General features: G+C 36.0%; 1 protein-coding gene across 1 annotated transcript in view; it reads right to left on the bottom strand.

Annotated features, from left to right (window-relative positions):
- Positions 1-24,986, bottom strand: part of Cad86C (Cadherin 86C) — a 164,381-nt gene that overhangs the window by 68,147 nt on the left and 71,248 nt on the right. Inside the window, exons 2-3 of the mRNA XM_069842133.1 lie at positions 18,772-18,966; positions 8,768-9,012 (exon numbers count right to left, since the gene is read on the bottom strand). Coding sequence (XP_069698234.1) covers positions 8,768-9,012; positions 18,772-18,958 — 432 coding nt within the window. The 5' untranslated portion in view covers positions 18,959-18,966. The remainder of the gene's footprint in view (positions 1-8,767; positions 9,013-18,771; positions 18,967-24,986) is intronic.

The raw sequence follows: 24,986 nt of genomic DNA, 5'->3' as shown, positions 1-24,986 counted from the left end.
TCTAGTATTGAAAAGGAGTTCATCCTATTATATGACCTGTCAAGTGGGCCTAATGAACATTGACACTTTGAACATATTACTATACATAATAATAATAATAATAATAATAATAATAATAATAATAATAATAATAATATTATTATTATTATTATTATTATTATTATTATTATTATTATCATCATCATCATATTAGAGTGTTTGATTAATATTAAAATATGTTAAAAGAAGAAGTGGATTATATTTTTCTTCTATTTGTGTTTATTGGATTTGTGTTACCTCATCAGTAATCATTTTATTTGTATTTATTTATACGAATTATGTTACCCAATTACTTGAATTTATCAATAATATTACTCTTCACCAAAGAGAACATGGTTGTATTGAAGGCTAGTAATGTTATAAAATAAATAAACATTATATTCTTCAGTTTAAGATTCCACGTTTTATTGATTATTTTATCCACTTTCGGTAATAGTAGATAATTCTGTGTGTTATTTTTAAGTGTTTTAGGCAGCGCTTTCTATCTTGTTTTTTAATTAGCTGCAGCGTTTAACGTTTACATCACATGTTAATTTATTAGCTATTAGTACTATAAATTATTTTATCAATTTTATTTCGTCTGTCATATATAACAACACTGAAATGGCCTTTCATACAAAATAACTCCGCAAATAGTTGTAATCTCGCAAATGAAATTTGCAACCGCCATTTTGCAATGAAGAGAAACACTTTTTTCTCGTAAATTGGCAAAGCGAAAGCGCTTTACTACAACGCTTTTAAAACACGCTTGGTTTCACTTTCAAAGTACGTTCTAAAATCGACTCAATCTATCTAAATTTTAAATCTGCCGCCACAAATTTGTACTCGGTACTGTACTCAGTTCAACCGAGTAATGACGTCACAGTAACTGCTCCGTCCCCAGCCCTAAAAAAAACATGTGTTTGAAGAGAGTGAAATGTTTAAAGATGCCACATGGCTTTTAGACTTGATTTTTTTTCACTGATGTTCTTTTTTACGTGAACAAACTGAATATGAAGTTACAAGGAAGACATCGATTTGTGGATGATATCTGGAGTCGCCAGAAAGGATTTAAAATGCAACCTATACTCTAGAATGACTTGTCCTACTTCCAGAGGTTAAAATGAACCGTCCCAATGACTGAAGGCAAACTTGTGAGCTATATTTAAGATTAACGTGAGAAAACTCCATGGTGAATTTGAGGGGAAGGTTTCGAAACTTAAAAAGCATTGAACAATACTTTGATATTTTCAGTACGAAAATTGAAGTACGAAACGGTAAAACCGGACATTCAGCTCCAATATACAGGCTGATCCGTAAGTAGTGTCATTAACTTTAGGGATTAGTCTTTGAGATATTTCAAATTAAAAAGCTTCATACAATTTTAGTTGTTTTTGCTTCCTTGCCGAGATAAAAATTGTTTTATATGAAAAATTTCATAGCGTGTTTTGGGAGAGCCATTGGTTGAATTTCCTATATGCTCAGTCAATTTAAGAGAGCAGTGTATTGTAATAATAGATGATTGAAAGAATTTTACTTTTTAAATGTGCAGAAATTTGATCCAAACAAATGTAACATTTATGTAAAGATTAATTTTCAGTTCTACAGAATTGATCTGTTATGATAACAATGGTTATTAGAGGAAAAAAAAAATTCGCGGGGCCTTGGTTCTACGTACCAAGCGCTCTAACCACTGAGCTACTCCGAAGTTCAATCCACAGCACTAGATCGAATTCCACTTCTCTAGTATTTTTCGCTTTGTGGCCTTACTCCATGTTCGATATATTTGTTGACAATATTGTCAACTGCTGTTATACAATGAGTGCACTCAATTGACTGACTTGATGGCCGGGATTCCACAGTATATATATTAGTCGGGGCCTTCGCGATATCTTTTGATAAGATATCACGAAGGCCCCGTTTGAGTACGCTCCTTGTATAATGGCAGTTGACAATATTGTCAACATATTATGTCGAACATGGAATAAGACCACAAACGGTGAACACTAGAGAAGTGGGATTCGATCCGGTGCTGTGGATTGAACTTCGGAGTAGCTCAGTGGTTAGAGCGCTTGGTACGTAGGATCAAGGACCCGGGTTCGATCCCCGGCGCCGCTGCGAATTTTTTTTCTCTAATAACCAAATGTAAGGTTTTAAAATTTATTTGCATAACATACAGTTACATTTGTTCGGATCAAATTTCTGCACATTTAAAGGACAAAACTAAAATTCTTTCAAATCGTTTATAATCGTAATACACAGTTCTCTTAAACTGACTGAGCTTATCCGGAATTAAATCAACGGTTTTCCCAAAATAAGCTATGAAATGTTTTATACAAACAATTTTTATCTCGAAAAGCAAAACAAAAGTGAGCAAAATTATATTAAACTTTCCTGTTTGAATTCAAAGAATAACTCCTAGGAATTTATGACATTCCTTAAGGTTTACTCTGTGTTATTGAGTTTGCAGTTGTTTAACTTCCCAAAACTTGTCTCCTGTAAGTCCTTATCGAAATCAAGTTTCCAAAATTTGATATCTCATATCCAGAATATTATCACTAGGGCTAGAATTTTGATGAAATTGCATCTTTTTTCTAGTAAGCCAGAAACATTGCTGCTATAGTATTTATATGTTATGTGACAAAACTGAATGTTTTAAGACACATTTGTTAGAGCATTTTTTTTTGCATCTTCTGCCTGTTTCAACTCATGAGAGAATCTTTTGTTTTATTCGGTCTTTTTTAGGCATTTTCATTTAATTTTGGTCATAAATCCCCATTAATAATGTAAAATAATGTTTATTTCCTTTACATATTTTGTCCATCATCATTTTGTACAATATTGTAATCGTTTTTCTACACAAATATTGCCATTTTAACGTAGTACACCCCATGTAATGGATCAGTCCAACCACCCCTTCAATATAGACTCCTCTATACCTGCTAATTCCGGATAAGAGGGCCTTGTGGTAGACTATATGGAAACTAAAAGTAAAGTAAATCCATGGCGCTACAGCCCATGAAGGGCCAAGACCGATCAGCTGAATGCTGACCTCACGTCCACATGCCGAAGCAGAGGTGAACGATCATACATGGAAACTACATCAGGTAAAATAATTGATTAAAGTGTACTACTTAGAAAAAATTATGTAAAATTTAATTTAATTACTAGTCTAAATATTAAGTAGTACAAAACTTCTTTTCCTACTAAGCCAAATATGTAAGATCAATTTTTAGGGCATTTTTGAAAGATTTTTAGGTCATAAATGCATTGTTTTAGGACATTTTTTCATGATTTATAGGTCATCAAAATCTTAGCCCTAGTCATCACCATGTTTTAACTTCATTTACGCATATGTAAGCAAATATTTTATATGTTGAAACTTCGAAAAAGTAGTGTTAGAAGCAGAATTACAGATGGACATTTAGCTTCATTTCTGAGAGTCACCTCATCGAATTTACAACCGGGACTATGAAAGCTCCCTGTTCCCCTCATAACACACCCTTAGTATCGACTGAGTAATAGGCAAACAGGCCTTAATATTACAATAGGTTTATAAAATATAACTCAACATTGTAACTTTTCAATAAACTATGTTGGTCCGCATCATTTATTTCCTCTTTCTTTTGGCCCGCTCCCATAAAACTTTGCCATCACTGGCAGAGATATTTTCGTCACGAGTTGTACAGTATTTCATCGATTCCTTGCACAGCAGCAACAAGTCACGCAGGCGAAACACCAGAACGTGTGGGCCAAGAGGGCACGGACCGCGGAAAAGAATAGTCAATTATGAATTACTGTCAAATTGTCAACCAACTGCTGAGACACGCTTCTTGTTTTATTTCCAACCTGCATTTGGAGTAATGCGTCAGAAGATTTATTAAGAAGCTAATTATGTCGATATTGTTTAGCCTATGTAAGAAAGTTGGTGAATCGTTTGGCGAAAGTTAAAAGTCGTGAAATTTTTATGGGAAATAAATTGTTGTGCTATTCCTCTGAAGTAAGGAGTACAAAAGAACAGAGTGAATTTCTAAGAAATACGGAATTAAATTCCTGGACCGACATGCGTAACTATTATTTAAATAAAGTTCCACAACAGCGTTGATAATAATAATAATAATAATAATAATAATAATAATAATAATTTTATTGTAATTACTAGCCGTACCCGTGAGCTCCGCTGCACCCGTTAGAAATAAATATAAAGTAATTACATAATTAAAATAGGACATTTGATCCAGGGAACATTCGTGTTTGATAGAAGGATAAATCGTTTATTATGTTACTTAATTTAAATTGTATTAAAAAAATTAAAATGCGATCATTTTGATCCAGAGACCACTCATTTCGTCATAAAAATTATTTTAGGAAATACAGGCATCGAATGCCTATCAAGTTTTCTGTGCATAAGAAGCTATTTTAATCTTACCTGTCCTCAATTCACTCAGAAGTTACTGTAATAACATTATAGCATTATGTCCATCTAGAGAAACTACACTTTCCAATGGTGAAATAATAATTCATTATACAAATCGGTTAATTTAGCTTCCGATATTACTTCATACAAACACAGAAACATTCTCTGTAGGCTACCGTATGTTTCATAGCTTTCGATTGTTGTTGTCCATGGCCCCTTGCCCCTTATAGACGAAGTCATTTATTTTTTATTTCATTACACCGCCTTACTTAGATGGCGTTGTTATTGTAATTTTGAAACTCATTTATCTCATTAAATAACAGTCCTATCAAAATTTTGCATGGAATAAAACTTATCGGAAATTATTTTTAAAGAAACGTTTGTTATGTAATATTTTTCATGAAAATTAATAATAAGGGAGATATTTCGATTTATTTAATTCAAGCCCCCTTATAACCCCTCTTTAAAATAAAATATTTTGAATGTCATATAGCCTAAATTCTAAGTTACAACGAACTTAATTTATATTCCAATTTTCATATAATTCGGTTCAGCCATTATCGAGTGAAAAGGTAACAAACATCCAGACAGACAGACAGATAGACAGACAGACAGACAGACAGACATACAAACAAAAATGTCAAAAAAGCGATTTTCGGTTTCAGGGCGGTTAATTATATATGTTAGGACCAATTATTTTTGGAAAATCGAAAATTACCAGACAAATTTCGGCTACAGATTTATTATTAGTATAGATGGATTTTTTCTCGTTGCCAAACTTTCAGAACGGCCCCGAGGTTCACTCAGCCTCCTATAAAATTGAGTACCGGGTCTTTCCCGGGGGTAAAAGGCGGTCAGAGCGTGGTGCCGACCACACCACCTCATTCTAGTGCCGAGGTCACGGAAAGCATGGGGCTCTACCTCCACGCCCCCCAAGTGCCTTCATGGCATGTTACGGGGATACCTTTACCTTTACCTTTTATAGATTTACACTGCAGATGGGCCAACACCGGGTGGCAGCAGTAACTTAATTGCACACAATAATAACATTAATAATAGTTAAAATAACCCAAGGGCTTAGCTTTGTTATATATTTCAAATGTATGCTTGAGAAACTTGGACTCTCACATTGAGAGAGGAACAGAGATTAAGGGTGTTTGAGAATAAAGTTCTTAAGAAAATACAGTATTTAGGGCTAAGAGGGATGAAGTTACAGGAGAATGGAGAAAGTTACACAACACAGAACTGCACGCATTGTACTCTTAACCTGACATAATTAGGAACTTTAAATCCAGACGTTTGAGATGGGCAGGGCATGTAGCACGTATGGGCGAATCCAGAAATGCATATAGAGAGTTAGTTGGGAGACTGGAGGGAAAACGACCTTTGGGGAGGCCGAGACGTAGATGGGAGGATAATATTAAAATGGATTTGAGGGAGGTGGGATATGATGATAAGACTGGATTAATCTTGCACAGGATAGGGACCAATGGCGGGCTTATGCGAGGACGGCAATAAACCTACGGGTTCCTTAAAAGCCATTTTTTGTTGTTGTAAGTAATATATTTCAAATGACAGACGTAAAGAATGCGGTAATGTTGAAAAAGTTACAAGAATACATTAAAAAAACACTCCAAGATTTCAGAAATTTAGAAAAGTAATTTAATTTATTTTATAATCCGTTTACAGTAGAAAATATTGAAGTTCCCCTCGAGTTAGCCTACAAATGGAAATAATTTGAACTTCAACATGACATTGACAACAGGAATGAGTATTCGTCTGTTAGAGGAAATTATTTATTCAGGGAATGCCCACATATGCATGATTTTGGAGTTAGGTTGATTACTGTATTTGGATCTACGCATGTTTGTGAGAAATTCTTCTCACACATGAACATCACGAAATCTTCTGTATGGTCAAACATAAGCAACAGAAATTTGTATATTGTATTGCAGCCGCTAAGATATTACATTGATTTATTACTTTTTCTCATTGCTTTAGTTCAAGCGTTCTACCGTCTTATGGTGAATGATTAAAACTTAAATTTTAAATAAATCAAATATATACCGGTGATTATTTTTAGTAGATTATTTTACGACGCTTTATCAACATCTTCGGTTATTTAGCGTCTGAATGAGATGAAGGTGGTAATGCCGGTGAAATGAGTCCGGGTTCCAGCACCGAAAGTTACCCAGTATTTGCTCATATTGGGTTGAGGGAAAACCCCGGAAAAAACCTCAACTAGGTAACTTGCCCCGACCGGGAATCGAACCCGGTGATTATTCTGTTATATTTACTAATATGCCATTTCAAAAATATAACATTACTTTTATGCTTGAAACAAGTGTTAATACAAATGTCGTAATTTACCCAGAAAAAAAAATAGAGAACGAAATAAAAAGATGAGCGGTATTATAACACTCCACTGCTTGTAGTGGTATTCTTTCTTTTTTTCTATCAAACCTGTTTTCAAACCTCCCACTCTTTGTGCGTCCTCCCTACTTCCCCATCTATGCCCGTGCCTGTCTTATATTAACAAAAGTGATTAGCGCGGCTGTATACTAAAAAGAAAACACACTGACCTGTGTTATCGCGATGTGTATATTCGCAAAAGAATGTTTGCGAAGGTGAGTCATTCGTGAAAGAATATAGCGCTTGGATTGAGTATCAAATGGTTGCCGATATTGACCTCTGACCTAGAGTGTGAGGATAATTAATTAGATCCCAGATATGTTGTTGTTTTAGTCTTATGACTTGCAATTATCTGAACACTGGAGCTGCCATATACAAGGTGATTCACGAGGAAAGGTCAAATATTTAGGATACGATATCTTAGGCCATTTTGAGTGACAAAGTTCATATGAACATAGGTCCGTTTTCGAACGATGGCGGAGCTAGATGCATTTTTTTTTTTTTTTTGGTAAAACGTCCTGCCCCAATGTGAATCAGACGTTACCATATGCTGCTGACGTGAAACGAGGCGTGAGACAAGGTCAAGGTCGCAATGAATGACGTAACATTGGAATCTGCATTATGAACGATGTAGATAAGAGGAAGAAACCGGGTGGTGGGGGATTACAAATGTACAATCGCCTGCCCTTGTCTGATGTAATGACACAGAACCCGCAGATAACACAAATAGCCTACACTATCATCAATTTACAGCAGTCCAGTCAGCTACCTACAGCACAGTAGTTATACAGGTACAGTTATCGGAATTGTTGTGTTTTTCAAGATGCCTTATAAGTTTTCGACTACAGAATACGCCGATATTGTGTATGTTTATGGTTTGTGCGATGGAAGTTCCTTGCGTGCCGTCGCTGAATCGAAGAGTACTTACTTGGATGAAAAACTTGGTATAGCAAAGGATGGGGGAAACTAGAGAGGCGCTAATCGACCGTATTTTGGATGCGACATAGAGAACAGTTACGTGCAGCTCTCCCGCGCGATGAGCGCGATTCACGCCCGAGCGGAACAGTGTATTGAAGCAGGAGGTACCTTTGAAAATGTGCGAAAACATCGACCTCGACGTCTAGAATATTAGGTATGTATGCATACATGAATACAAACTTTAAACTTGTCCATTATCTGTCTCTAAATTCGAGTTAGTAAAATGGAATCTTAGAAGTTTTTGTGAAATCAAAGAGCCATATCTCCGTAACCGTTTGAGAAGGGACCTATATTCATATGAACTTTTTGACTCAGAATGACTTCAGAATTCACATCCCAAATTTTTTACCCTTCCTCGTGAATCACCCTGTATACGTATTGTACTCGCCAAACTTAAGACGACCCCAGCTCAGAGGAAAGAAGTCAAAGAAGTCACATCAACATGCTCTCGATGTTTATGTTATGCAGTTGGCCGCGTCCGATAACTGAATTGCTTTATAACAGCGTTGCCAAACATAGACGGCCTCAGCCCGAGTAGAGAGGTCAGCTTATCTTGCCGCAAGAGACAACTACTAACTTCTCTGTTAAAAACATCGTACTTGCCTCGGCCCAGCGGCTGGGCTAATTCAGAGTCATAATGTGACAACGCTGCATAACTAACAGGCATGCACCGTATGATTTATTATTAAATTTTGGATAAGGCACGAGTCAGCAAAGTGGTGTGAGTGAGGTCGTCTAAGCTTGGCGAGAACAATGCGTCAGTCGCCATTGCTATGAACCACGTATCGGTCTGAGATAGCGATTTCTCGGAGCTGTGATTTTGGATCTATAGTCGGATCAAGTGACAAAACCACAGGCCTTCAAATAGCACCACACCGCTACTCATGATATTGGCTCAATGAAGCTAAGAATAAGTCACGTAAAGTACCGGTATGTCAGTACCTCTGGAACTACGATGAGAGTTGGCAGGTGCGGGAAGATGGTGTCGATAGGCGTGGAGCTGTTGGTGGGCCTGATGGTGCACTCGACGGTGGTGCTGTCGCCGTGGGTGTCCCTCACTCGAAGCTTCAGGTCGTACACGCGTCCCAGCTCTAGGGATCGGGCTAGGATCACGTTGGCCTCGCAGAAACTATGATTCCTGGAGCACGGCAGAGTCTCGATGTGTGCCACAGGATCGCCTCCAGCACCTGCAGCGTCAGAGACACTGAGTTGGTATGCCTTAATATTTTAGGGAAATGGTAGCAAAATTGAGAGTGTCTTCATTTTGCAAAAGAAAGCCATTAGAATTCTATGTCAATCAAACTACCTTGAACATTGTCGACCTCTTTTCAAACAATCACAGATATTAACTGTCATAAATTTACACTCTGCAAAATATAGACAATTACTCATTAATAGCCAATATACATGATCATGAAATTAGAAATAGTGAACAAATTAATATTACATACTGTAGATTGCATAAAACTAGTACAAATTTTTCTGTCATGGGGATGAAATTTTATAATAAGCTTCCCAGTCAATATTGTAAGTTACCAACCAATAGTTTCAAAGCTATATTTTGTAATTGGCTTTTAATTAATCCTTTCTACTCTGTAGATGAGTTTCTTAACATAAATTCATACGAAATTGTTTTTTAATAAGTAAATAAAGTTATTTACATTTAGTTACAAATATTACATTAACAGTGAAGTGTTTTCATTAATTTTAGAGTTTCAAAATGTTTTGTGTTTTCATTCTAATTAAACTTTACTGTTTTCAATTATATGTTTATTTTCAAATATATGTTTTTTTGTGACGAAGCCTATCACTGTATGTTTAATGGCTTAATAAATTGAATTGAATTGAGCAATGACAATTTAAGGCAGCGGTGACCAGAGCGGGTGTCGTGATTACATCGTGTGATCACAGACATTCAAACGGGTACGAGAAGTTTCCTGTACATTGCTCTGTGTTTCATTCACGTACTGAAGGTACGCAGTGGCGGTATCATGTCGCTCTACAAACTCTGTCTCTACAAGCAGTAAGAGGTGGTTTCGTAAAGAATGAGAAAGAGAACTTTTTCGTTGTTCTATTGGAAAAAATGTAATATGTTTACTTTGCCCAACGGTTCAATTAGGAGTATATAGAAACATTAATTGCCACGCTGAATAATTTATTATTATTATTATTATTATTATTATTATTATTATTATTATTACTGACCAATAAGTATATGTTTTTATAATTCTTCTGTACGTGCATGAATATTGATATTTTTAGATCTTCTCCCTAGAAGGATAAAAGTGTTAGGTTTTATCTCAATTTTAATCTTCTTAATCTTTAGATGAGGGTAACTATTTATTAATTATTCATATAATAATATTAATGCAGAAAAATTGATTCAATATTATGTGCCAACGAACTGTTAAACGCCAGGAATTGATATGTCTTGTCCACACCTGTGGAGTAACGGTCAGCGCGTCTGGCCGCGAAATCAGGTGGCCCGGGTTCGATTCCCGGTCGGGGCAAGTTACCTGGTTGAGGTTTTTTCCGGGGTTTTTCCTCGACCCAATATGAGCAAATGCTGGGTAACTTTCGGTGCTGGACCCTGGACTCATTTCACCGGCATTATCACCTTCATCTCATTCAGACGCTAAATAACCTAAGATGTTGATAAAGCGTCGTAAAATAATCTACTAAAATTGATATGTCTTAAATCATAGCCAGGAAGAGAAAGATGAGATAAATAAATGTAAGGAAGTCAGCTACCTAATGGGGTTTGAAATATCTCGTGCTCTAAAGCCTTTTAATAGAACAGAATTTCTCAAAAGAAGTTTTTAATTTTGAAAAACTACGAATTTCTCGACCAAGTATCGAGAAAAGAATTTAGAAAATTCCTGGTGATATTCAAGAGGAAGGTTAAAAAAAGAATCAAGAAAAATCGTATATTATTGACTGGCTCTTGATGACAGCAGTGACATTACTGACACAGCAAAGCTTGAGATTTTTATCCGCAGGATTGATCAAGATGTTAGTACAGGAACCACCACTGGTTGTAGTTTTCATGCCAAGTACCTTTCCTCCGTCTCCTTACTTCATAGGCTGTCTTTCGCATGTAATCACTGCAGCTCGAGTTTTGGTCACCGCTGATTTAAGGCAAGGAAATGTCGTTACGTTTTTAAAATGAATCTTTTAGTTAGGTATTTGTGATTTTTAATTTAAAATTTTAATAGATTGATTTTCGGTTCCGTATATTATTAGTTTTCATTGTTGTAAAATTTATCAGAATATTTGTATGTGTATAAAATTATATTCTTTGTTATTTTATACTTTGTCTTTTTAGGCAGGAGTATTAAATAAATAAATAATTAAATAAATATCATACAGAATTGTGAGCAGATTTTAAAAAGTAACAAATGTCGACTACCATTTAAGAAAAATTTACATCTTGTCGCATTCTGCACACCTAAGAAAATACATTTTGTAAATTAGATGCATAATATTACGTGATATATGCGTAATATTTTTATTTAACGTTTTAAATAAAAATCTAAATTAGAAAGTTATACACAATACACTCTATTCTATACTTTCTGTTCGCTTCGTATGAGAAATAAACCACTGTAGTGCAATTCGTTTAAGTATGAGATAGAGACTTGTTGGACACCCAAAAGTGAGACATCCAAGAGTGATTATCAACCTACGCCTATTATATAAATGAAGCGTTGGGCCGAATACCGGTCTATGTTACGATTTTTTTTTCAAAATCGGGTTTTTAATGGAATAATGGTCTGTATAGTCTTACATAGCTGTCACAAAAATTATTTTTCAATATCTGTATCAGAGGCGCTTCTACACGAGTTACAACCATGAATTTCTTGGTTGGAACAGTGGTCTATGCCATTAGTCACTTCTAGCGTATCCAGTTGTTTACATCGTATCGAAAGTTATTGCACAGGATTTTGAATAATTTTTTCAGAAAAGTCTGTGATATACAATACAAAGATTTATTTTCAGTCAATGACTTTACTTTCTATATGTGTAAGGTACAAGTCTTTATATTACATAATTTAATACTGTATTAACATTTTCGTCGGTCATGCAGACATCATCAGATACAACTTTTTATGCTGCAATATCATCTCTAAATAAGTACATGTGCCTCTATGATCAAAAATACAATATACATTACTTACTTACTTACTTACAAATGGCTTTTAAGGAACCCGAAGGTTCATTGCCGCCCTCACATAAGCCCGCCATCGGTCCCTATCCTGTGCAAGATTAATCCAGTCTCTATCATCATATCCCACCTCCCTCAAATCCATTTTAATATTATCCTCCCATCTACGTCTCGGCCTCCCCAAAGGTTTTTTTCCCTCCGGTCTCCCAACTAACACTCTATATGCATTTCTGGATTCGCCCATACGTGCTACATGCCCTGCCCATCTCAAACGTCTGGATTTAATGTTCCTAATTATGTCAAGTGAAGAATACAATGCGTGCAGTTCTGCGTTGTGTAACTTTCTCCATTCTCCTGTAACTTCATCCCGCTTAGCCCCAAATATTTTCCTAAGCACCTTATTCTCAAACACCCTTAACCTATGTTCCTCTCTCAGAGTGAGAGTCCAAGTTTCACAACCATACAGAACAACCGGTAATATAGACCCTAACTGTTTTATAAATTCTAACTTTCAGATTTTTTGACAGCAGACTAGATGATAAAAGCTTCTCAACCGAATAATAACACGCATTTCACATATTTATTCTGCGTTTAATTTCCTCCCGAGTGTCATTTATATTTTTTACTGTTGCTCCAAGATATTTGAATTTTTCCACCCCTTCGAAGGATAAATCTCCAATTTTTATATTTCCATTTCGTACAATATTCTGGTCACGAGACATAATCATAAAACATATTAAAATCAATATGGTTTGGGGACATCAATATTTCTTTTCTTATGTAAATGTATTCTTACTGTCAATTAGTTAAAAACACATTTACATTTAGCCTACATAAGAAAAGTAATATTGATGTCCCCAAACCATGTTGATTTTAATATGTTTTATGTTTATCAATGTATATTGCATTTTTGATCATAGAGGCACATGTATTCATTTAGAGATGATATTGCAGCATAAAAAGTTGTATCTGATGATGTCGGCATGACCGACGAAAACGTTAATACAGTATTAAATTATGTAATATAAGGACTTGTACCTTTATAGAAAGTAAAGTCATTGACTGAAAATAAATCTTTGTATTGTATTGCACGGGAGTTTATTCTCTTTACGAATATTGGGTACTTGAACTCTGTGTATCAGGTTTCGGTTGATTTATTACGTAAAATGGACGACTGCAAGAGTGACGATTTCTACGGTAGATATTGACCGGCTAGATAAATCTAAAAAAGAAAAAGATCCAAACAAGTTAGTATTAATAAGTGGAAAGATGCATCACGAAAGTCGCTGAGGGATAGTGGTCTTGAGTATACAACAAGGAAGACGAAGTCGCAAGTTAGTGCGAAACATCCTCCAAGTAATGCAAGTTCCTGTCTGTTATTTTTTTTTTTTAATTTTATTAGCTGTAATTTTAATTTACACTTTACCTAGTGTTAGTCAGTCTATGTTGTGTTTTGCCACTATAGTTTATCTTAGAATTTTATCAACAGTAATCTCACGAGAGGTTTTGATTTTATCGATAAATCTGCGAGTGGAACACGAGCAGATTTATCTAGAGAAAATCAAAACTCGATTGGGATTTAATTGACTATTACACGATTAGAAGAAAGTATATAAAGATTATAAGTAACAAAGTGCTCCAATACAATAAAATATTAATTGACTTACGAAAATAAACCTGTCTTCAAATTTATTATTGCACCATTACGCTGGATGGCAGTTGTGCCAACTATAGAATCTTCATTGAACTCTGTAGACGGTTACTAGTCAAGAAAGCTTTGTTGATTCAGTTTCATTTTTATTAAGACAGTTGCATTCCACTTCAATTATCCGAATCCCAGTAATCAACGTCACTTGACAGATGATTTTCAATAAATCTTAATATTAAACAATCTCTGATACGTGAATATCCATAATATCATATAGCAGAAGCTATAACATAACCTAACTAATATACACAAGTGTTAGAAAAGTTTTAATTAACGACGACGACATAAAAAATAAACATGAATAATTTTAAAATTATTGAATGTACAATTTTCAAATTTGAATGTGGTTGGTGGTTCAATTGATATTATATTGGACGTGTGCGTAATAGAAATGGAACTCGTTGATTTAGGCCTACATGGTGTATTCAACTTATTCAGGATTTCAGAATGAATAATTTTAAAAGGAATAATTATTGAATGTACAATTTTCTAATTTGAATGTGGTTGGTGGTTCAATTGATGTTATATTGGACGTGTGCGTAATAGAAGTGGAACGTTGATTTAGGCCTACATGGTGTATTCAACCTATTCAGGATTTACGAATGGTGCTCTTCATTTATTTGTAAATCGGATTTCAGAAGATGGATAGGTATGATCAGTGATTTTTATTAATTCTTGTTCTTGAATGCCAATGCGAGTCATATTTGAAACTGCTGTGCATCGACTGGAGTGGTTTGTAATTGTATATATATTTTTGACGTCCAGACCAGCGCAGTTTCAAATGTTGGCAAACAAAGAAACAAATGCTAGGGACGCGATAAAATTAAACAAATGCTAGGGACGCGATAAAATTAAACAAATGCTAGGGACGCGATAAAATTGTGCGATAAGCAGCCATGATTGGTCGAAATACGTCCTTTCGTACCGTTTTATTGGTCAAAAGTAGTATGACGTAGTAAGAGTGTAATAGTCAAGGTATTTCGTTTCCGGAACAGATTTGTGGAAATTCTTGTAAGGAGATGTGCTCACAGCTTGCTCTTGATGTCAGAGAAGAGCTGTTTAAAATGTATTACTCTCTTGCAGTCAGCATTTAAAAACTGTGACTGTTATTGTCTTCATTATTAATCAAATTTATATTTAAAAGATAAGCCATCTGTTAGGATTGATACTGAATATTCGAGACAGGCGTTCAAATTCCATCCCCCAACAATTTCTCAACTGTAATATTTAATTTTCTTTACTAATTTGTTATTGTTACAACTTTCATTAATTTAATGGTGTCCCTACATCTGAATCCTGCAGTTATTTTCTAATAACAGTGTTATTATTTGATCAATATTGTATGTTTGTTCATAATATGGCATTGAGTGTAACTTTAATAAATTACATGGAGTTAATTCATATTAATACGAATATATAGGATTTAAAAATAAATGTCAATGATTTTGTTCATAATTTAACCTTTTAATTGATTTTGTACATTACATAATATTCTGATTGTATAAAACTGTTTATTGTCATTATTCCCCAGTAGCATTTCTGTGGAGTTAAAAATGTTACAAACTTCCATGTGTGTAATATGACTTTCAATAACATACATTCGTATAATTTGCTTAGTGTACAAAACATATTGATGGAATAACGGTCTATATTGCCCGTCCGATAGTAAATTTTGTGAGCGGAATTACGATGTAACATTTTTGTTCCTTCTACACAGTTAGCAGATTGTAAAACGTAGACCGTTATTGGCCAACGCTTCAAATGTTACTTGATCAAAAACGATCGAGAATCTATTTCGTTGGCGATGATGATGATGATGATGATGATGATGATGATGATGATGATGATGATGATGATGATGACGACGACGTCGAATAAAGTGACGATGGCGGTTGTGAAATCTGCACGGCCGTGGGTGGGTAACTCGTGCTCTCGAAGTGTGAACACAACCTCAGTGCAGGTAGAACGGACTCTGTACTGTAGTGTCTGTATGCAAGTTTGCTCGCGTCTGCAGTAAGTGGCGGCTCGTTTTAAGTGAAAAACAATATAATCCCCAGATCATTTCCCTTTAGTAATGAGTCGAAAGAGAAAGATTTTTTATTAAGAAGGGAGGTAAAGATTGTATTATGTTCTATTAACTTTCTTACGCATGTCATTTTATGTTACAAATAAACACTGTGAAGGTTTTAGTAAAGAAATACTGTCTAGATCTGCTTTAGAATAGCTAAAGATAAAAATGGGATCTCAACAAGGTGAGACTGATCAAATATCGTTACCACGTTGTGCGTGCGAGTTACAGAATTGCACAACATATGATCGACTAGCTAAGAGCATTTACGGATAAATTTGAAATGTGGCTGTATCATGTATAACATAGACAACTTCACTTTCTTTGACTATAAACTATCTTGAAGAGTGATAAGAAAATCTTCTTATCAAATACAGGGCCCTATTTCAAGACCTACAGCAGAATTCACTGGTACGTTTGGGGAAACAGTGACAATTGACAAGGAATCGAGATTTCTCAGAAATTCTTTTGGCTTACAGCCGATAGAAGATCCTGAAAGTTTACAGCTTGAATTGACAAATCTACAGAACAGCACGCCACTCAGATTCCAGCGAAAACAGGAATCGAACAGTTCGCAATGCTGCCTAAGTCAGAATTTTCAAATATACTCTTTGCTTCCATATATAGGCCTACTGTATGTGCTTGAGTCAGATTTTAAAACAAGAAACAAGTGTAAAAGATCTCAATGTACAGAAAGAGCTTATAAGTAAGTTTATTTCATCTGCCGTGACATTTAAAAAATACTTCCTTGAATTTGTGTTTGTTTGCGAATACAGACTGTTACATTTCTGAGAACAGAGTTATACTCTTTAATGTATAAAGACTTGTAAATTTTCGCGTTCTATGTTTCAAATAAGACATATAATAATAAATATTAACAATAATAAATAAGTGTTGCATCTATGATTGTTGTCACTTGAAAAGGTGTATTCAGTTTGTCTCTCCAGTACTAAACTAATTTACAAAGATAGGAAATAATATAATTTTGTTATGTGTGTTTAAGTCAGTCTGTCTAAAATTACTATAATTATTGTACCATGCTTCATTCTGAAATTCAGATCATGGGGTAGATATCACGACCACCTGCATGAGTCGTCAGAGCGCACCGCGGCAATGAACTGCTTTTGCAGCGAAACTACAGGGACATTATTTTATTTTTACTTCAATTTTTATTGTACCTGAGTTTTTTAATGTACTTCACTCCCACCCCCTCTACTAGTAAACTTGCAACCGTTCTCCACACAGAACCAAGCGTATACAGTCAAAGTCGCCTTACGGTCTTAGGAAACACAAACAGTACTGAGTTAGTGAGTATAGTATGTTCCAGAAATATGTTCGCTTTCAATATTGAATCATATTCTCGCACAGGTACTGTCGTCCGTTTGCCTATGTCGCATCCCGGTTTCCCCCACCCACTTCTGCCCGTTCCTTTGTGGCTGGGCTGTCTTAGTTCTTTTCTGAAAACATTAATTTCTGTTAGGAATTGGACGTCTATGTAATATTATATAACTGTTTAAAATAACTTAAATAAAAACGCCTCGTTAAGTAATTAACCGTCACGTGATTTCCCTCCTTTCTACGACCCTCGACAAAACCAATTGAACGGATAATAAATAGCATGTCTGAATAATTTTATCTTTTCGGATCGGACAGAAGTGAAGATTGAATATACAGTATGTAAGGTAGGCCTACTCTTTTATAGAGTAGGTACAGAATTATTTCAACATGAGTTACTAGTACGAAAGACGAAACTGGTAATTGGAATTAGGTACAATAGTCTATAGTGCAATAATATGCAAAAAAGAACTGAAACCTGTATAGAAATGAACGGCCATCATTTTCAAATATGTGTTTAAATATCCATATTATGATTATTTTTCAATTTAACGTCATTCTCTATATTGTACGCTAATGTGCTATAGACAGTATAATATGCGCTGCATAATGAATACGTCCGAACGGACAGCTCAGTTCGTGAGTAAAAACACTTATTGTTAACGCAGTACTGTATTTTGATTAAAGAAAACCCTAATGAAAATTATCAAACTCAAAATTGCGATATTTCCTACTTTACGTAAATGGATGAACTACTACCTAGTAAAGTGATTTGTTTGTATCTTACACCAGTATCATCGAACTCCAGTGGAAGGGGGTATCAAACGGTGTTTCCGATTCACAACCTTTAAGCCAAAGGTATAGCCAGGTTAATATGGTATGGTATGGTATGGTATGGTTTATTCTCACTCAAACCTTTGGTCCTGCTGGCCCTTCACATTATATAGTATTCGGGCCAGCAGTCCCTTCCATATACTATTTACAACTTGCACAATACTCGATGTTAATGACCGACATCTCTTCATCATTTAATGTTCACCCACTAAGTCTTTCATGTTCGTTCACCACACTTCCCATATTTCTGCGTTTATTAAATATTCCTTCTTTCCCCCTACTCCTACCTTCTACTATTTCCTATTCCTAATAACAACGTAACAATTACTTTTTCTAGTCATCATTTTCACAGACCAACTTATTTAACATATCACTACAATCACTTACTGTACTATAGTCTTAACTAAGCCTACCCTCTAAATATTTGCTTTACATCACTTTACATCTATCTATATTACTTTTTTGTCCTACTGATACCTATCTAGTCTAGTCCTACTTTTAGCTCGTCTACTCTTCCTATATTTACAATACGCCCTACTCATTCCTACTAATTAAATAACTCATCATGACCCTTCTCATAGCCAGGTTAATATTAGAAATGTTAGTAAAAATAAAATGATGTCCCTGTAAAAACAACTTGTAACTGCTGCGGCTGACTCCGTCTGTCTTTCTCTCTTTCAAGGTTTTTTTAGTACTTTGGGAGCACGAGTTGCCCATCCATGTGCATGGCGAAAGATGCACCAAGCAGGCAACCGTATAACACAATGGAGAAGACGAGAAGTCTGAATTTTCAAAACGGAACAATTTTTACAATCCTTAGAAATGAGGATTCTTACCAATAAACTCGAATTGGAGTGGATAGTCGAAGTCCGAATCCGTTCCTCGGAGGCGGTAGATGGCAGATCCCACTTTCGTATCCACTGGCACGAGCAACATCCTCATCGTGGTGGCCACATCCAGCACCGGGTAGTTGCCCGCCGTTACTGTGGCCAGCACCAGCAGCAGCGACAACAGAGACCACATTCTGTCATCTGCAAAAAGAAAAAAAGAAGCTGTAAGAAAAATGCCCACGAATGAAAATAATTCATATGGCAGTTTATTATTATTATTATTATTATTATTATTATTATTATTATTATTATTATTATTATTATTATTATTACCTCAACTTCAAAAATATAAATATCCGTTTTCGCGTCGCCTCCTTCATCCAGCATTCAGACTGTGAGGAATCATATGGCTTACCTTATCCCAGGCTACTTGATATTGTACAGAGTGTTTCCGGGTTAGTGTTACAAACTTTCAGGGATGATGGGGAAGGGCACATGTATCAATTTGAGATAAGGAACCCTGGTCCGGAAATGACAGAGTCGAAAGTTACAAGCAAAAATAGTTGTCTGGAAATTAAATAATTTTATTCCTCTGTACACCTTATTTATGTGTATTTATCTGTACATCTTACACATACTGTATTCATCTGAAGTTGTTTACGTTGTCTACTTACAGTATTCCGTTCAGTACGCTGTCTGAGGGGTGGGGACAGGAAACTACACTAAAGCAATGCAGATAGCGTAATGTGTAACGGACATGGTCGGTCCTGATATGCACATCTGTAGACAGCAGTGTATGTATACAAGTTGCAGTGTCCAGTCGATCAGTCCTAGTGAAATGGAGGAGTACACGAGAGCAGAATAAGCAGACCTGATTTTCGTATACGGATGAGCCAATGGGGGCAGTAGACAAGCTCACAGATTGAATCGGGACGAGTACCCACGTAGGAGACATCCGGCCCATACCATCTTTCCACGACTGTTCCAAAGGTTAAGGGAAGGAGGGCACGTGGTGTGAAATTACAATTCCATTTCCACACAATTATTTTTGCTTATAACTTTCGACTTAGTCATTTCCGGACCGGGATTCCTTATCTCAAATTGATACATGTGCCCTTCCCCATCATCCCTGAAAGTTTGTAACACCAGCCCGTAAATACACTGTATAGCCTAAGTCTATAAGTTTCCAATACAACGTATTTTTTTACTCTGGGGACTTTTTCGTTGGAGCAAAGATGCATTTTTCCTATGGACTTACTTATATTAGGCCTAAAAAATGTTGATAATAATGTCTACAGGAATGATTTCCACAGCCTGAAGATTAAGGATATGTTAAGGATATAAGAAAGGAGGACACTCAAACCCAAGAATAATTCTATGATAATTCTTCTGCGCATAACGAAAGATACGTAAAAACATATCTTTGTAATGCTATATAGCGTATATTTTCTTTTAGAGCTGTCCAGATTTGTTTGTGTTCCATCCTGTTATTCGCGTAATCGATCGCAGAACCAAGTCAATGTCCTCGTACTAGCTCACGTCCCCGGCCTATTTACCATGCTGCAGTCAACTTGTATAATCGGTCCCCAACATTACAAGCCTAATAATAATAATGTCGGTTCATTTCAGTAGGTTTTTTTAGAACAAAGTTTAGTTTATTTGTTGGAAATACTGCCTGTAAGTACTGTATGTCGTCGGTTTATAAGCAAAACACATTAAGCAAAAAGTATTACTTCTGATAAAAAGGCGTATTTAACGTACATAATGGATTTGTATGAACGTACAATTGGAAAATAAAATAAATACTATGAAGAGAAACAATTTACTAAAAGTAAAATTTTGAGGCTTCAGTTACGTGTTACGGTATGTGAAGAATTTTCAAACGCCTTTTTCTCAGAAGTAATATTTCGGACTTAATGTGTTTTGCTTGTAAACTGACGATGTGTACAACATCAAAATCTTTAATATGGCTTTATATGTTGTGGGACTGACGCAGGGGCGGCCCGTCCTTATGTGCTACAGTGCTACAGCACAATGATAATTTTTGCTCAAATAATTTATTTGCAATACCATAGTATTTGATCTGTCATTTGACAATTTCCCGTGGTTATGTTCATGACGCGTTATAAAGTGTTTAGTCTTCGCTCTTCGCTCTTTAGTGCCTCAGGGGGTTCGTTGTGCTACTCAAAACTCCACATGAGAATGTAGACAATTATGCGCATGTGCGAAGCTGAAATCACTGCTCTGATTGGCTATTTTTACGCGGGAAAGTGCTGTAGTCAGCTTCAGCACTACACAGCTTGGAGACTGCAAAAGTAAAGCGTAACTAAAGAATGCTTGTTTGTGAAGGAACTCGGAACTGTTTACAATGTATTTGGTAATTCAAGTGTCCGATTGCTGCTGCCATCTATCTGTTGAAGTTGCTGTCAACAGCTATACTATGCTGAACAAAAGAGTGTTCCAGATACAACTTGGATTTCTATACGGAAGACCTGACTTCCGAAATATAGATGACTCGAAAAAATCGAAAAATCGAAGGAGAATTGGGAGGAAAATTTAAAAGGTACGCAAAACGCGTCCTTGCAAGGAGTTGGGGGCTGTACAAAACTAAATATGTGAGCTCCAAGCCTGTTGGCCACTAGTCTCACTCCGGGTTACGCTGCTCCCCTGAAGGAGCTCTAGAACATTTTGAAGGGGAAGCCGAAATTGGACGTAACCTCTTAGGTACCACATACGCGATTGTCTTACGCCTGAGGAAAACCACGGAATACCTTAGGCAGGATGAGTTGTCTCATATAAGAGACTAGCCAATTTGGCTATTATGTTGGAGGTCATGAGCCTTGTTGATTTGTCTCAATTTCGAGACCAGCCATTTGGCTATATGATGGCTCAATTGCGAAGAGGGGGGAGAGATGTGATTGTTAATTAGGGAGATTCATGGGGATATGAGTGCAGGTCCGTGGCCCATTTCTTTTAGGGCTCATCCCGACATTTGTCTTAGCGCCTTAGGAAAACCACGGAAAAACCTTAGGCAGGATGACTGTTCAATTGTTACAATAAATAGTCTCCAACAATTTACACGATCCATTCTGTGAAGTAACGAAGTTGTTAAATATTTTGGTTACAACACAAATGACCACTGCTGAGCAAGAAAGATGTTTTTTCTTGCTTGAAACGCATAAAAACGTTTTTAAGGAACACTATGTCCCAGGATCGTCTCACTGCTCTTGCAATACTGTCAATAGTAAAGAGCATGATGTCCAAGATGGAAGGGTACACCAAATGACAAGTTCTGCAGTACGAAAGAACGTCGTGTGGACTTCATATTTCATCACTAGACGAGACTCAAATTAAGATGAATACATATAAGTGTAGGCCTATACAGTAGGCCGATATAGAGACTGTAGCACACTCATTATTTTGACCACCAGCCGCTATTGGTCTGACGGCATACTCTTAATAATGTATAACTGTTTCTTATTTGGTTTTCGGTATTTGATATTTGTGTGGATGCAGAGTACCTGAGTTAGGTAAACTTCTAGTTACGTAATCTGTTGTTTCAGATGACTAATGGAAAACTCCACATTCATCTTTGATCAGCGGTTGGAAACCCAGCTCTTCGCGTGTCTGTAACCTGCCGAAGACGCGTACATTCACTGTGCAGGCAGTTCAGCAAATAAGCAGGTCAGAGAAGAATAAAGAAGTGTATAGAGTATTTGTGCACCTGGAAAAGGCATTTGATAGAGTGGATTAGATTAAACTTATGGGGATTCTGAAGAAAATTGGAATGAATTGAAAAGAGAGGAGGCTGATCAATAATCTTTATATGAAACAACAAGTCAAAGTCTGGATAGGTGAAGAAATATCAGAAAGAAGTAAAATAGGGAGAGGAGTGCGTCAAGGATGCCCTTTATGATTTGGGGACAACTCGCCACAGAAAATTGGCCACAGAGGCAACTCGCCACATAATTGAGATTCGTATCAAAGACACACATTGAAATTCGTGTAAAAGGCAATTGGCCATATACTAAAATTCGCTACAACGGGTAATATATGAAGGCAATACTCAAATTTGCAATAATTTATAATATATTTCTCTGGTAGCACAAGACAAATCCAGAAGCTGTAAACTAATTCTGAACTATAGCGGAAGAAATTCGCTTCACAAAATCATAAAGAGGCTCTGACAAATTAATATAGCTTGGCTACATGTACACGAGACTTAGAGAAAATAAGAATGGAGTTGTTTGGCGCTGTGACATGCATGGCGGGTGTAATGCAACAGTCACGTTATCAGAAGATGGAAGCAGTGTCGTCAAAGAACCGTCTGAACACAAGAATCATTCTGTAGACTGGGGAACGATTAAGGCAAAGGAATGTGTAGAGAACAGTGTGGCAAATTGTCTATTTGTGGCCAATTGTCTATCTGTGGCGAATTGTCTATTTGTGACGAATTGTCTCTATTACTAATTTTCTGTTGCCAATTGTCCGGAACCAGCCCTTTATCATCTACCCTGTTCAACATCTACTTGAAGTATTTAGTGAAGAACTGTTTTCAGACCATGAGAGGAATGATAGTAGAAGGAAGAAGAATAAAGTGCACAAGATTTGCTGATGATATGGCGTTGTCAGCAGAAGAAGAGATGATACTAAAGGATGTGCTACAGGTAGATGGAACTACATCCGAACACGAGCATTGCTCTTATAGGTGTTCTTAACCTTTTTTAATGTTATTTGTGTATTTCATTTAACACAAAAATACTGTATCAATATATAAAATTTATTTCCCTAAACAATGTAACTCGTAAATGAAATTAAAATACGTCTTAGTTTCTTCAATGTATTTTACATCCTTACTTACAAATGGCTTTTAAGGAACCCGCAGGTTCATTGCCGCCCTCAGATAAGCCCGCTATCGGTCCCTATCCTGTGCAACATTAATCCAGTCTCTATCATCATAACCCACCTTCCTAAAATACATTTTAATATTATCCTCCCACCTGCGTCTCGGCCTCCCCAAAGGTCTTTTCCCCTCCGGTCTCCCAACTACCTTATTTAATGTTTTCTTCATTTATTTACTTGATTCTTTCCTCATTTCGTCTTTCTTTCTTTGTGTTCTACTATTAAGAGTTGTTTCATGTGAGTTTGCATGTTTGTGCGTGCTTTTGGAAACGTGTCAGCTTTTATGTAGCCTACCTGTTGAACGAGGTAACGGAGGCCGAATACAAAGTGTAACATAAGAATGTAGCTATTTAACGTAGACAGGATTGAACTCATAAAATGAGAAACTAAATTGCACAAAATCTATAACGAGAAAATCTGTAATGTCAGTGACATCATTAAGAATTTTCCTAATGTAAAATCCATGTATTTTATTACATTGTGTGCGAAATACATGAAAGTTGTAGTTTTGAAGCTTAATAACATCTACATGAATTCCTCTGTAAAATTATCCCAACCCTAGCTGCTTTGGAAATTGTTATAAAATGAAATTACATTATTTTTCTATGGAATCTATACTTCTAGTGTAGCCTATCTATGAGTCACGAAGTGTCTGCACAGTAGGGCTGGGGACGGAGCGGTTCGGTTCGGAGCAGTTACTGTGACGTCATTACTCGGTTGAACCGAGTACAGTACCGAGTACAAATTTGTCGCGGCAGATTTAAAATTTAGATAGACTGAGTCGATTTTAGAACGTACTTTGAAAGGGAAACCAAGCCTGTTTTAAAAGCGTTGTAGTAAAGGGTTTTCGCTTTGCCGATTGACGAGAAAAAAGTGCTTCTCTTCATTGAAAAATGGCGATTGCAAATTTCATTTGTGCGATTACAACTATTTGGGGAGTTATTTTGTATGAAAGGCCTATTTAACTTTCAGTGTTGTTATATATGACAGACGAAATAAAATTGATTAAACAATTTATAATACTAACAGCTAATAAATTAACATGTGACGTAAACGTTAAACGCTGCAGCTAAGTAAAAAAGAAGATAGAAAAAAACGGGCTCCATGAAGCGCTGCCTAAAACACTTAAAAATAACACACAGAAGTATTTCCTATTACGGAAAGTGGATAAAATAATCAATAAAACGTGGAATCTTAAACTGAATAACATAATGTTTATTTATTTTATAACAATACTAACCCTTCAATACATCCATGTTCTCTTTGGTTCTCTATTACTGATAAATTACAGTAATTACAGTAGGTAACATAATTCGTAG

This window comes from Periplaneta americana, chromosome 12 (genome assembly GCF_040183065.1).
Source record: "Periplaneta americana isolate PAMFEO1 chromosome 12, P.americana_PAMFEO1_priV1, whole genome shotgun sequence".
Taxonomy (NCBI): domain Eukaryota; kingdom Metazoa; phylum Arthropoda; class Insecta; order Blattodea; family Blattidae; genus Periplaneta; species Periplaneta americana.
Note: the sequence above shows the minus strand (reverse complement) of the source record. Positions and strands in the feature narration are given on the sequence as shown.